The sequence below is a fragment of the Hevea brasiliensis genome, unplaced genomic scaffold (genome assembly GCF_030052815.1).
Source record: "Hevea brasiliensis isolate MT/VB/25A 57/8 unplaced genomic scaffold, ASM3005281v1 Scaf584, whole genome shotgun sequence".
Classification (NCBI taxonomy): domain Eukaryota; kingdom Viridiplantae; phylum Streptophyta; class Magnoliopsida; order Malpighiales; family Euphorbiaceae; genus Hevea; species Hevea brasiliensis.
Window position 1 is genome coordinate 29,018 of NW_026615122.1, and position 13,436 is coordinate 42,453.

General features: G+C 32.0%; 1 protein-coding gene and 1 non-coding gene across 2 annotated transcripts; both read left to right on the forward strand.

Annotated features, from left to right (window-relative positions):
• The first annotated feature begins 259 nt into the window (after positions 1–259).
• LOC131177567 (small nucleolar RNA R71) lies at positions 260–366 on the forward strand. The gene has a single exon (XR_009146988.1). It is a non-coding gene; the product is annotated as a small nucleolar RNA R71 (small nucleolar RNA).
• A 5,414-nt stretch (positions 367–5,780) lies between these two features.
• LOC131177563 (auxin-responsive protein IAA30-like) lies at positions 5,781–7,098 on the forward strand. The gene is made up of 4 exons (XM_058142607.1): positions 5,781–5,976; positions 6,067–6,266; positions 6,353–6,452; positions 6,561–7,098. The coding sequence occupies exons 1-4, from the start codon at positions 5,807–5,809 to the stop codon at positions 6,610–6,612; spliced, it is 522 nt and encodes a 173-aa protein (XP_057998590.1). The 5' UTR covers positions 5,781–5,806; the 3' UTR covers positions 6,613–7,098.
• Positions 7,099–13,436: the final 6,338 nt, after the last annotated feature.

Here is a 13,436-nt window from a genome sequence, read left to right on the forward strand (position 1 = left end):
ATTTGTAAGTGCATCAAACTTTGCATTAATCATGTTGAATGGATCAAGGTCATAGATTCCAGCAGCTTGCCTCTTTTGAGTTGGAGCTGGTCCTCTTGGAGTACTCCAAAGATGAGTATTCTTTGTAATTTTCTCTAATAGCTTATAAGCTTTATCTTCATGCTTCATAATAAATTATCCTCTTGTTTGAGCATCAATAATCCCTCTAATTGTAGGAGTAACATTGGTGTAAAAATTCTAATTTATCATCCATTTTGGAATGGCATGATGTGGGCATTGTCTCTCTAATTCCTTCCATCTCATCCATGATTCATAGAGAGTTTCATCTTCTCTTAGTCTGAAAGCTGTCATTTGATTCCTCAATTCTTGAGTTTTTCTAGGTGAAAAATATTATGCAAGAAATGCATCAGTGAGTTGCTCCTAATTTGTAATAGAGTTATGAGGTAAAGAATCAAGCCAATCCAATGCTCTATCCTTCAAAGAGAATGGGAATAGCTTCAATCTTGCTGCATCATCAAATACTCCAAGTTGTTTTTGCATATCACAAATCATAGCAAACTTCTTTAGATGTGTGTGTGGATTTTCATAAGAATGTCCCCCAAATTAGGAATTCTGAATCATTTGCAGAACCCCAAAATCCATCTTGTAGCTATTTGCATCAATTCTTGGTCTTGCTATACTCTCTCTCAAATCATCAAAACGAGGAAATGTATGATCCACCATACTTCCCCTAGGCACATTAGCATTCACAACTTCTTCACCTTGGGCTGCATTTTCATTGTTTCGATCATTTTCAGCATTACCACCGCCAATTCTAATTCTTTCATCAGCTATGTCTGCTTCAATTTCAGTTGCTCTCAAGGCTTTTTTCATTTTTCTGGTTTCTTTCTTGTTGGCTCTACAAAATTTCTCAATTTCAGGATTAAACAATAAGGATGTGTCACTTGTACTTCTAGCTCTTCTCATAAAAGATTAAGAGTACCTAAAAAAGAACAAACAAACACAAAATGAAAAGATAACAAAGATAAAACTATAAACAACTAAAATAATTAAGAATTCAATCTTAAACAAACAACTTCCCGGCAATGGTGCCAAAAACTTGATGTGGCCCAACCGCAAATGCACAGGTCGTACAAGTAATATAGAAAAGATATCGTTTCCACGAGAAGTTATGTTAATGATCGAATTTTTATATAAAAATTCACTAATTTGAACTATTTTTGAAATTAAAGCAATAAATTGATAGATATTTAAGTGTGAAATTTATATGTGTAAAATTAATAATCTATTCAACAATGTAATGATTTAACTAAATTTGCATCAAATTAAAATAAGCAAATTGAAATATGGCAAGATTTAAAATAGCAAGTAATTAAATTCGATTAGAAATTAACAATGATAAAAGAGGCGATTCCAGAGTTCGGGAGTTTATATTCAAGTTATTTTGGAATTTTTAAATTGGTTACCCAATCTTAAGGAATTTACAGGTTTTAAGGAGATTAATTCTTAAATCCTTTGAATACTCTTTCGAGTGGGACAAAGAGTGCCTTAATCAATCTAATCCTACTTTCGTGGAGTTAAAATTAATCAAGACCCATTAAGTTTCTTAATTAATCTGTAAATCCTCTTAATCCTTAGTCTATTTATAGATATAAGTTAATTAAGTCCAATTTCATGATTATCTATCACAAGGTTTTCTCCTTTCGGTGCTTCAACCATGGATTAAGAACAATACTTAATGTGATCCTACACTAAGCATGTCATTGAGCACACAAGAAATGAATAAAACTTATTAAAATCATAAAATATGGATTACCTAATCAAAATCTATAAAATATCTCAAATATTACATCCCAACTCCAGAATCTAATGAAAACTACTCACTATCCATAATATTTACAAGAAATTCTGAGTTAACATCGAAATAAAACTTGAGTCTATGTTAAGAACTAAGAAATCCAATACAAGAAAAGTAGAAAATAGGGAAGAAAGGAAGGAAACTCCAAATCTGGTTTAGAAATGGAGAGGTGACGTTTTGCTCTGTTTTCTGACTCTTCCCCTGCTGCTGCTCCCTTTTTTTTCTCCTCTTTCCTTTCTAAAATGAGATAAGGGCCTATTTATATCTTTTTTTTTTTTCCTGACAAGTAGCCCTAAAATGGTGTGTTTGAGGTGTAGTTTTCATGAGGGAATCTTCTGCCAGCTCATTATGAAGACTCTATGAAACTGCATAAGTGGACTGCATAAGTTATGCAGTCCCTTATGCAGTTTTCGACAGGTTTTTGGGCCCTCTGTGTGAAGCTGCATAAGCAAGGAGTAATTCTGCATAAGTCATACAGTGACTTATGCAAATTTCAGCAAGAATGGAAAAATTGCTTCTTCTCCTTGTGCAGAACTGCACAACTTATGCTGTAAGTTATGCGCAACTTCTACTTTCAAACTTGCTTTTGACATCTTTGGCTATAGAAATCACTCCTCATTGATAAAATTTCTTTTTAAGTCCCTCAAAAACACCATTTTTCCTACAAAACAAAGTAAAATTACAAATTAATCCAAAAATTGACAATCATGAAAAACTATCTAAATAACTAATAAAATTGGCTAAAAGTGACTAACAATTAAATAAAATAGCTATGAAATTAAACATAAATGACTATGCAAAATGCATGTATCAACCATATATTTTTCATTGCATGGGCTATTGTTGATTGTGAAGACGAAAGGAATTGAAACTGATTTATGAAATGTTTAAGAGTGTTTATCACTAACCAGGAAGATATATGTGTCACATCGGACAGACAAAAGGGGAGATGTTTGGAGTGAATTTAAGCTGCTGTGTGCATAAAACTTGAGAATTTCATTCACTGCCAGGCACACCATGCGATGAGGAATCGTGTCAAAAGAGGCAGTAAGACGTGATTATTAGTAGCGTCCATTTGTAAAAAGTCACACACACAGATCCATGCAAGCAGACTAGGCAGGGGAGACAAGACAGCACAGGCACCCGACATGGTGCAGGTGTAGGTTGCTACTTAGGGTAGCGTCTTGTTAGCCGTAATTTTTAATTAATTTTTTTTTACAGATTAGTCTATGAGAAAATCTTTGTGTGCCAAAACAGCAGTTGGTCGCTACCCTAGATAGGGTCCTGCTGGGAGGTTTTTTTTTTAATTTTTTTTTCACTTTAGTCCTTATAAAGTTATTTAATTTTTTCTAAACACCTAGACGCTAGTTATAGTAGAGTCTCTCTCTCTACCAAATCATCAAATCCTATCATTTTTTGATAAATAATTTATATGTCACCACCTTTTGATAATTTATTTTTTCATTTACTTCCTCTAAGTAATTTGCCCCACTTTCAAAACAATCCAGGAAAGAAATAAAAGGCCCAAGCCTCCTAGAGATTTGTCCACGTCTGTTGAGCAGACCTTATCATTTGTTGTTTCAGTGTATGTTTAATTTCTGAAACTTAGCAGCTACGTTGCAGGCTTCTACCGAAACCGAAGGGCCAAACAGTAGGATCTTTTAGAAAGGGACTTGCTATGTTGCCTGATGCAATTGCAACAAGGTAATACTTCTGGAACTGGAATTGCATTTCATGAAAAGCAGAATTCTTCCACTCTAATTCTAGGTCCTGATTAACTGTGGTGGTGTTGCAGGTTGACATGTTAAGTAATGCTAGTACACTTTAAATATGCAATGGCTTAAAATTTTCATAGCCTTTGCGAAAATCTAACCCCTACGGGCGGCCTCTTAATTATTTGCAATGAAGTGGCAGGCAGTTGAAGCCAGAAGGTCCAATATTGTGAGGTACCCAGCCGGACACTGATTACTAATTAAGCGAGATGGAGACGCAACTGATAGCTTAACGGTTATTTATTATTGCACATATTAAAATTTATTAAATATATTTGTTTATTATTAAATTTATAATTAAACTTATCAATAACATAAAAAAAATTAAGTGATATATTTATGTAATATTGATAAGTTTTATTGCAAATTTAATAATAAATAAATATATTTAATAAATTTTAATAAATATAATATTACACTCGTTAAAAAAAGAAAAAAAAGAAAACCTAGTTACCAGTCACAGGCTCACAGCTTCACAGAGCCGCAACTGTGTCTGATTGTATTGTTGGCGGCCCTCAAATGCAACACCTTAAACCCTAGTGGAGCACAGCATTCGGCAATAGGCTGCCAATAATCAAGCTCTAGAGTCTAGCCTTGGTGAATTACCCAGAGGGCCAGCTGTCTAGAACTTTGAAACTCCTCCGCCTGTCATTACTTTACTGTTTATCAGAGAAAAAAAAAAAAAAAGGTTCATAAAGCAATTCTAGTGTAGGGCCAAAAATCTGGAAGACGCACCTTCGTGGGGAAATAAAAGGCAATCTCAAGTTTTGACTGGTGGAAAAATGAAAAACTAGACATGATGATGGAAGCACACAGCTGGGATAGAAGGAAAAGGATTTGGTCCAAGGAACAAACATGGCGAGGCCAGTGGAGAAGGTGGAAAAAGTTCAATGGGAGTAACTACAGGTTGAAACACGAGTAGTGGGATAGAGTCCAAAAAGTCTTTGGAGCAAGGGAAAGTCCTATGATGGCCAATCCAAGCAACAACATGGTAGGGGCGGCGGGAGACATTTACTTTTCTTTTTCCCTCGTTTGTTTTAATTCCAACTCCTTTCTAGCGTTTGTCCATATCTTTAGCTCTAAGCAAGATTTCTTGTTCCCCTTCACCTTAAAGAAACATGGAGCTGATGGAGCATACATATATATGCGCTTTTTTTGTTTTTGACACGTGAGGGCGACTTGTTGAATAAAGAGGAAATGGAGAATGCATCCATGCTATTTTGCTTTCTGTCTCGTCTCTTTTCCTTGTGTTCCCAAATTCTACAGTGTCAGTGTAAGGATTTCTCATCTTGTTCCCTACAGTTTTAAGACCATGTAATGCAAGAATCTGAATTTGATAATTAGCAGGACAACGGTTCTCAACCCTTCTCAACATTTATAGTTATGAAAAATTCTTCCCTAAGATAAACCAATATTTCCAAAACAAATTGAAATAACTAAAAGCTGGAATCTTACTGATTATATACATATATAATTTTTTTCAAATAAGGGACAATGAAATGTGATGTTTCATGTTTTTCTTGCATGTTGAAGCATATATATCCCATTAATTAATCTATCATATGCGTGTGTGGATATATACAATGTCACAAAGGGCTTGTCACTGTATGGAACAACATAAAGCCTCACCAGTCACCACTACCAATACAATACCCTTAATTATGAAACTGTATCCAAGGCCCTTCATGCGCACCACGATAATCTAATCCATTGAACATTGAAATCAGATTTTCTGTTCACTGTTAACTTCAATGCTGTTTAGAAGGGGCCCCGACTTCCAATGCCTTACTGTGTCTTACTTGTCTACATTCATCTTTTCAAGCCCATTGCTCCTAGACACCAATGACAATATTTCTACTTCTTACGTAGAAAAATATATTATCAGGAGATGCAGCGCTTTACTATTTGTGGGCATTTTACAACAATAATTGATGTAAAAGACATTAGTAACATGGAAATAGCCACTGTATTTGCCACATGAACCGCATTGAATCCAAGCTCGAATTAGAATCATGACAACCTAATTCGATCCTACTCTACACGTGTAGATGTCGGGCCAATGAGTTACATCAAGGCAAAGCATGGCCCCACTTGATTCTCATACCAGGATTGATCACACTTGTATTTATAAAATGGAACGTAATGTGGCGGCTTCTGTGTATTTCTCATCTCAAATATGGGTAGAGGAGGCTCTACTAGTTCTTCATCCTCGCTTGAAAGCAGCAATTACCCAGCTCTTACAAGTAGGTCGTCTTCTCTCTATCAGCAAAATCGTGACCTTAGCACAGATCTTAGGCTTGGACTTAGCATTTCAACTTCTCAACAAGGCAATCCTTCTATACCAAGGTACATAATTATATTGAACACCCATTTGAAGAATTCATGTATTTCTGGTTGTAGATTACTTATTTTTTTGGCGGATTAATCCAATGTTAGTGAGTCCGATTGGCCACCTATCAAGCCTATTCTAAAGAAGGCATTAGCAGCAGAAGAAAATGAGTGCGATAGTGCTACCTTCTTTGTCAAGGTTTACATGGAAGGCATTCCAATTGGCAGAAAACTGGACCTATTAGCCCATGATGGTTACCATGACTTGATAAGGACTCTTAATCATATGTTCAACACTAGCATTCTCTGTTAAGTAACTTCCTTCTTGTGATTCTTTTTAGTCCTGTGTAGAATTATTGTAGTAACAAGCTGTGCATTATTTGATCCAAAGCAGGGGCTGAAATGGATGGAGATGAACATTCAGAGCAGAACCATGTGTTAACATATGAAGACAAAGAAGGAGATTGGTTGATAGTTGGGGACGTACCATGGGAGTAAGTTTCACATTTTTACTTGGATTACTTTATCTAATTTTATCACCTCGTTTAATTATGCATGATAAATGGATTATTTGTTTCCCATAATTTTGTTTTGTCTGATAGGATGTTCTTATCCTCTGTGAGGAGATTGAAGATCACAAGGGCAGATATCTAATGCTTTTGGTTCATCCTTTATTATGAACTCGGTTTCTTTCTCAGCTGGGGATCATTGGAAATAAATAGCTAGGAGTAGTGCAAATGTTTGAGAATGACATGTGTACATTCCTAGAAAGTTTAAACTGCTTTCGCTAACCCGGACATTCATCGATAAGGCCATCCCTGCAGACAAGATCGTTGGGGTTTCTCCATCAACAAGCACCCCCTTTAATTTAGTGGGTTCTCTTGGGCTTTTCATCTGCATGGCAAATCAGGCTTGCCCCGGAATGTACTCTTGATAGAGCAGCTATAGGCATCATCACTCTGCTGCCGGACTTCTGGCTCCTAATGTGGACTTAATCACCAAGGTGTGGATTTGAGCTAGGATATTGGCGGTGACTGTGTTATTCTCTATTTGGGTTTACAATGCTAAGAAAATGTTGAATTGTTTGGGTTTACTACATGGGGAAAATGTTAAGAAAATGTGGAATAATTTTCATTAATACATGGAGTCTTTTTTTTTTTGTTTTAATTTTATTAGTGATTTGGAATTTGTTATTTTATATCTTAATTTAGGGTGTATTTATAGAGAGTTCAAACTCATATAAAAATGAATATATTCGCCTTTAGATTGAATTTTTATATATAAATTCATGTATTATATATATATATTAATTAATTTTGTATATATCTCGATACAAATATTCAATTCTAATATGAGTTTGAGATATTAAATGTACCCCCATAATTTATTGAACATGCTAGGAGTTTCCATACATTTATGGAGTCTAAATGCTGGCAGTGTTCTGGGCTTCAAAGGCATTAATTCTTGATTAGCAACACGATGAGCACAAATTAATTTTAGTTGAAATATCGAATTAAATTCATCTAATTTTATTTATTTATTTATTTATTATTATTTAATTCAATTTTAATTATTATTTAAAAATTAATTTTATATTCGATTTGATTAATTCAATAAAAAATAACTAACCGAAGCGAATCAATATTTCCCTATATGATTACCGTTTTATCTAGCTATAAAAGGCAAATTTCCCCTTTATAATTTCTTTCATTTTCATTTTCTCTTCTTTTTTTTTTTTTTCTCTATTTCTCATATTCTGATTCTTTCATCCTTAGAATTTCAATTCTCATGTATCCTTGCCATCGATCATTTACTCGGTTTTGCCTTAAATCTCTGGTTTTCCCTCCTCTTGTTTTGCTATTGACTCCTCCTTTCTCGTATCTCATTCTTGATTCTTAACAAGTTGCAACTTCGCTGCTTCTCAAATGTCGCAGATCACAGCTTCACTCTTATTCGCATGTTGCACCTCCTCCAGGATGGACCTCTATTCCCACTTTCCTCAGAAGGAGTAATTATACTCTCTACTCTTTGTGCATCGATTCAGAATTGCCATAGAAGTAGAACGATCCCTCTTTCCTGTATTGACCCAGAGTTTTCATTTTTACGTATTTTTGTGATTATTCCTAATTAATTGAAGATATGAGTTATATATTTATTACGAACATTAAATTGTTAGATATGCGACAATTCCTCATAGGAGCCACAGACTAGAGAGATTTGAGATTCAATTTGTGCTTTGGATTTGAAATTTTGAATTCATCTATCATTTCATATTATTCTGTAGGATTAGATTTGGAATTTGGAAATTGGAATGCGAGTTTAAGCATTAATTTATTTAATGAAATTATTTGCAATTTAAATTTTGATTTTGTACTATAATTTTTGGATGAGACCCGTGTATGAATATTTATTTGTGAAAGTTTCCTATATTGTGCGTTTGATATGAGAGAATAGTAAAATTGATGAATTAAATCCAACCCAACTACATGCGCCATAGCTATTATGGGTTGGTAGAAGGTGAGCCCACAGTGGGCCTGGGTATTTTCATTGCACAGTTTCGTTTAATTTGGCCGTCAACACAAAGTGCCTCGATATGGCTTCAGTCCACAGAGTGAACTGGGCTGGATGGTTTCTACTGGTCTCAGCAACCACATTGAGAAAATAGGACTTAAATAGTCCATGAAAGCTCGAAACTATCCCCATTGCTGAATCCTTGGGCGCGCCATGATCAATGGTTGCTCTTGTCTTCTTGGTTTGGAGAGGTATATTCATCGATAAATTAAATTAAAAGATGGAGTGGGCCTATTTTGACCAATTGGGAAAAGCCCATTGCAACCTTTCCATTTAGGCCACCAACTGGACGTCCACTCACTTTTGTGAAATATTATTATTTATTAAAAAAAATTCTAGATCATATATTAAATAAACCTAAAATAATATATATATATATATATATATATATAATTACTATATTTTTATGTTTTGGGTATTCAATAATCTCCCTAAATGCCTTCTCTCTAAAATTCCCTTCCTTATCTCTACCTTTTTCATCACTTCTTCTTTTCTTTACTTTTATTTCTTTGAATATTTCTATAAGTGACAATCTCTTTTTTTTAATATATAATTTTTTAAAAATTTTTTACTTTGTTCTAATAACTCTTATATTCCTATCTGTTTGAAATAGATTTTAGACAAACCACATAAAATATATCATTGTTGATAGATTTTAAATAAATAAACTCTCATATTTGTTCTTATTGATAAATCTTCAGTATATAGTTTTGTTGTGTATATCTTATTTAACAGAATTATTATATATTTTTGTTGGTGAGTTATTTTATTTTTTTGAAAACAAGTATTCTATGAGTCGAAGATCATTCATTTAGTATAAGATATAAATTTGAAAACTATCTAATGAGACTTGTAAAAATAATAAAGTCTAATAGTAAAATACGTAGTCTGTTTATTGGTCAACTTATATATAAAAACTTTTAAATTTTTTGTATTAATTTTTTTATATGCAATTAATTTTATTTATACAAAAATATAATATCTATTTATATTTCAGTTTTTTACTTTATTTTTAATTAATGAAATATATTTTTTATTTTATAAAAAATAATAATCTCTTTAGATTTCTATAAAAATATAAAGAACAATAAAAAATGTTAATTGTCCAAAGTCCTCTAGTCCCATCTCAGACCATTCTCAGCAGTTTCTTTTTTTTTTTTTTTTTTTAAGGTAAAACAACCTAATTATCTCTGCTTGTTTATTGAGCAATCACTTTCGTTTTCCACCGCCAATTCAAACCCTACTTTTGTCTTTGTCCTCAGTTGCATGCAATTTGAAACCCCTAAACAAAGTCATTATACTAACTAATTAAACTAGAAAATAATTACCCCTTCTAGAAACTAACATCACTGCCCTTCTCTATCTTTCCTAGCTGCCTAATTTATTAAAAGTTGAGTCAAAGGCAAGAAAAAAAAATTCCATTAATTATCAAAACTTGGATCACGGTTTCTACCCAAAAAAAAAAAATGGATCCCGGTGGCCCTGGATTTCCTGAGAACGATCCCGGGACAAACTGCAGATTTGTCAGAAGAGAATCACAGGACGTGCAAGCCTGTTCAAATTGAAACTGAATTTGTTCACAGATAACTGAAAGCAACGCAACCAACTTGCTTCTTTACTTTGATCATAAAACTTGTAACTCTGAAATGTAAACTTTATCAAATACTTTTTTTCCCCTTCCCCATTAATAGCTTGATGGCTTAGCTAACCAAGATTATAAGCTAATCAGTTGGCTAATTTATTAGGGGGTAGGTAATGAAAGTCACTCTCATTGAGAAAAGTAGCAAAGCCAAAAAGGAAAGGACCCCATTAAAAATGACTCAAAGAAAGAATAAATAAAGGGATGGTTTTTAAAGTCTATAGGCTTGAAAGTGAGAATACATGCAACTTGCTCTTCTTTTATCTCTCAAGTCTACAAGCTTGAAAATAAGTATGCCATCTAGTTGATAAATGATATCTTCCTATTCTTCTTCTTCTTGTTGTTGTTCTACCCTGATGAGGTCGCTTCTTTTTCAAACCTGTGAAGAAGGCAATGGCCCATTCGCGAAAGCTGACACCGCCTTGCACTGGGGACCCAGTGTAAACGTGAGTTTTTAGGAAAAAGTCACCTCCCTTATTGTTCATGGATAAAGACAAGAGAACTAATACGGAAGGAAAAGGAAAAGCATTTCTTTGTCAGTTTCCATCACTTTGGATGAGTTTAACACGGAACCGTTTCCCAAAACCCTACCTTTTTCTATCCTTTTATTTTTGTCTTCTTTCTTCCTCCATCTTATTTTATTTTTTAAACATATTCTCTTTAATAAATTATTAATAACAAAATTCAATCGATGAAAGATTATAAGTCTATTTTACAAAAAAAAAAAAAAATCATTCATTTGAAAATAATGAGATTTTAATCCTACGGCTACGTCCACCCTTCAATGTTAACCAACTAAGCTATCTTATTAATTGATTCCTTCTTCCTCAACTAGAAATATGCCTTTCTATTGATTTTATTCTATTTATATAATCTGCCATTTTATTTATTTTTTCTAAGCAATTAGGTTATAATTTTTTTTTTAAATTACAAGTAGGACAAGCTTTATTAAACAAACAGCTGCTTATTTTCTATTACTTGATCCCATTAGTTAATTCATTTGTTTATCAAATTATTACTTTAATTTTTGTATTTTTCCATGTATATTGAGAAATATAAAAGAAAAGAAAAAAAAAACTTTGCCTAATTTTATTTCCACTATAAATATAATGGAGTGCAGCAAATTTTTTTTTAGTAAGGGGATTGGAAGAGTAAAGATTCGAGTTTGACACCTGCCAAATGAGTGATATATCTTTAATTACTAAACTAAGGACGTGTTTGGTTTAACTGTTAAATGTAACTGATAGCTGTTACTGTTAGCTGATAGCTGATAATTGATAGCTGATGATAGATGTTTTATGTTAAGTGTTTGGTAAAATTATATTTAGTTGTTGCTGTTAATATGTGAAATGACTAATAAGAGTATATATTATATAATTTATTTTATTATTTAAATAAATATAAAATTATAAATTTATTACATTATATTATTTATTTTATTATTAAATTAAATATATAATTATTAAATTAATATATTATATTATTTAAATAAATATATAATTATTAATCTTTTATATTATATCATTTATTTTATTATTGAAATAAGAAAATAATTATTTTTTAAGATAATTAAATAATTTTAAAAATATAGATAAAATAATAAAATAATTATTATTGTTAATAGAAAAATTTATAATTAATTTTAAGTTTTTAAATATAAATAAATATTTTATATTTTATTTTATTAATAAAAAATATTTTAACAAAATTAAAATACGTTAATTAAAATGTTAAAATTATAAATAAAAAAATAAAAATATTAATAATATTAATTTTTAAGTTAAATAAAAAAGGATAATATGGTCAAAATAAAAAATAAAACCAAATCAGCTATCAGCTGATGAGAAACAGCTCTAAAAATAGAGCTGATACAACTGCAGCTGATGGGTATCATATTAGTTGCTCATCAGTCATCAGCTCTATTTTTTTTAGCTTGCTAAACACTATAATTTACCTGTTTGGGTGTCTATTAGCTATTAGCTACACCCAACAGATAAACCAAATGCCCCATAAATCAAACTAAGTGAAGTAAGGGAGAGCAGAATTCAGTTTAAACCAAAAAATTAAACCGAACTGAGTCAATTCTGTTCAATCGATTTGTTATTAAAATTTAATCAGTTCGGTTTGATTTATAATTTTTGATTAATCAGTTCGGTTCGGTTATTTTCACAAAAAATAAAAAAAATCGAACCAAACCGAAATTATTAATATTTATATATATATCAAGGAAAATCAAAGAAAACTAAACCGAACCCTAAGATTTTTGAGTTTTGATTTCTAATTTTTTTTGTTTTTATGTTTTTGTTAGTTAGATTTAATATTGAAAATATGAAATTTTATAAAATTCAGTTTGATCGGTTTAAAATCGAACCGAACCGTTATTTATTGATTTGGTTCGGTTTGATTTTCTCTTATTAATCGGTTTGGTTTGATTTTTAAAATTTTTTATTTTTAATTTTCGGTTTTATTGGTTCAGTTCGATTCGAAACCGAACTGACCGTTTGCACACCCCTAAGGTGAAGTGCAGCATTTTAACATAATATATAGATAGTTGCTATAAATTAACATTTTTATAGATAGTGTATATTGCACAATATTGAGTATTGACTGATGTTAAGTCATGGTTTTGCATCAATTAAATTGACTTTAGGTATATATATTACTCATATAATATGCTAGCTGTGGCTCCATTATTTCTATTACAAATTTTCGGTCATGAACGCATAGTTGAAACATGCAATGTAGGGAAAAGCTTTGAGGTGGGAGCTATGAATTCTCTGCATCGCACCACATAACTAGACACATACCTAGTTGATATTTCTTAAATATAATTAACAAGATAAATAGAAAACAAACTTTACATTAATAATTTTTCTTGGTATATAAATAAATTTTACATTATTATTGCTGAAAATAAGAGAAGAAATAAATAATATATAGTTCTTCCTCTTATGAATAAAAAGATGTGATCAATTATAACATTAAAAAAAACTAATGGGTAAATAAAGTCCTAACTCCTAAGCCATGGACGAATGCAAACGTAACTTGACCTTAAATCTTGAGGCTAAACTTAAAAGCCACAAAAATGAATATTTAGGGTAGAATAGACAGAGCATATAACACGGGATGCTTGGGTTAGGAGTCTGTGGGACTAAACGTGGGACAAAGGCGAGAGAGAGAGAGAGAGAGAGAGAGAGAGAGAGAGAGAGAGAGAAAGAGAGAGGGTGATATGCCCTAGTGCTTGGGTCATTCAAACATAGCTTTCTTT

What these genes read in the sequence shown, in the direction of transcription:
- LOC131177563 (XM_058142607.1), top strand. Translation starts at nt 5,807, where the DNA reads ATGGGTAGAGGAGGCTCTACTAGTTCTTCATCCTCGCTTGAAAGCAGC. An exon ending in GTTCAACACTAGCATTCTCT is followed by an intron (nt 6,267 to 6,352) that starts GTTAAGTAACTT and finishes GATCCAAAGCAG; the next exon opens with GGGCTGAAATGGATGGAGAT. An exon ending in GTTGGGGACGTACCATGGGA is followed by an intron (nt 6,453 to 6,560) that starts GTAAGTTTCACA and finishes TTTGTCTGATAG; the next exon opens with GATGTTCTTATCCTCTGTGA.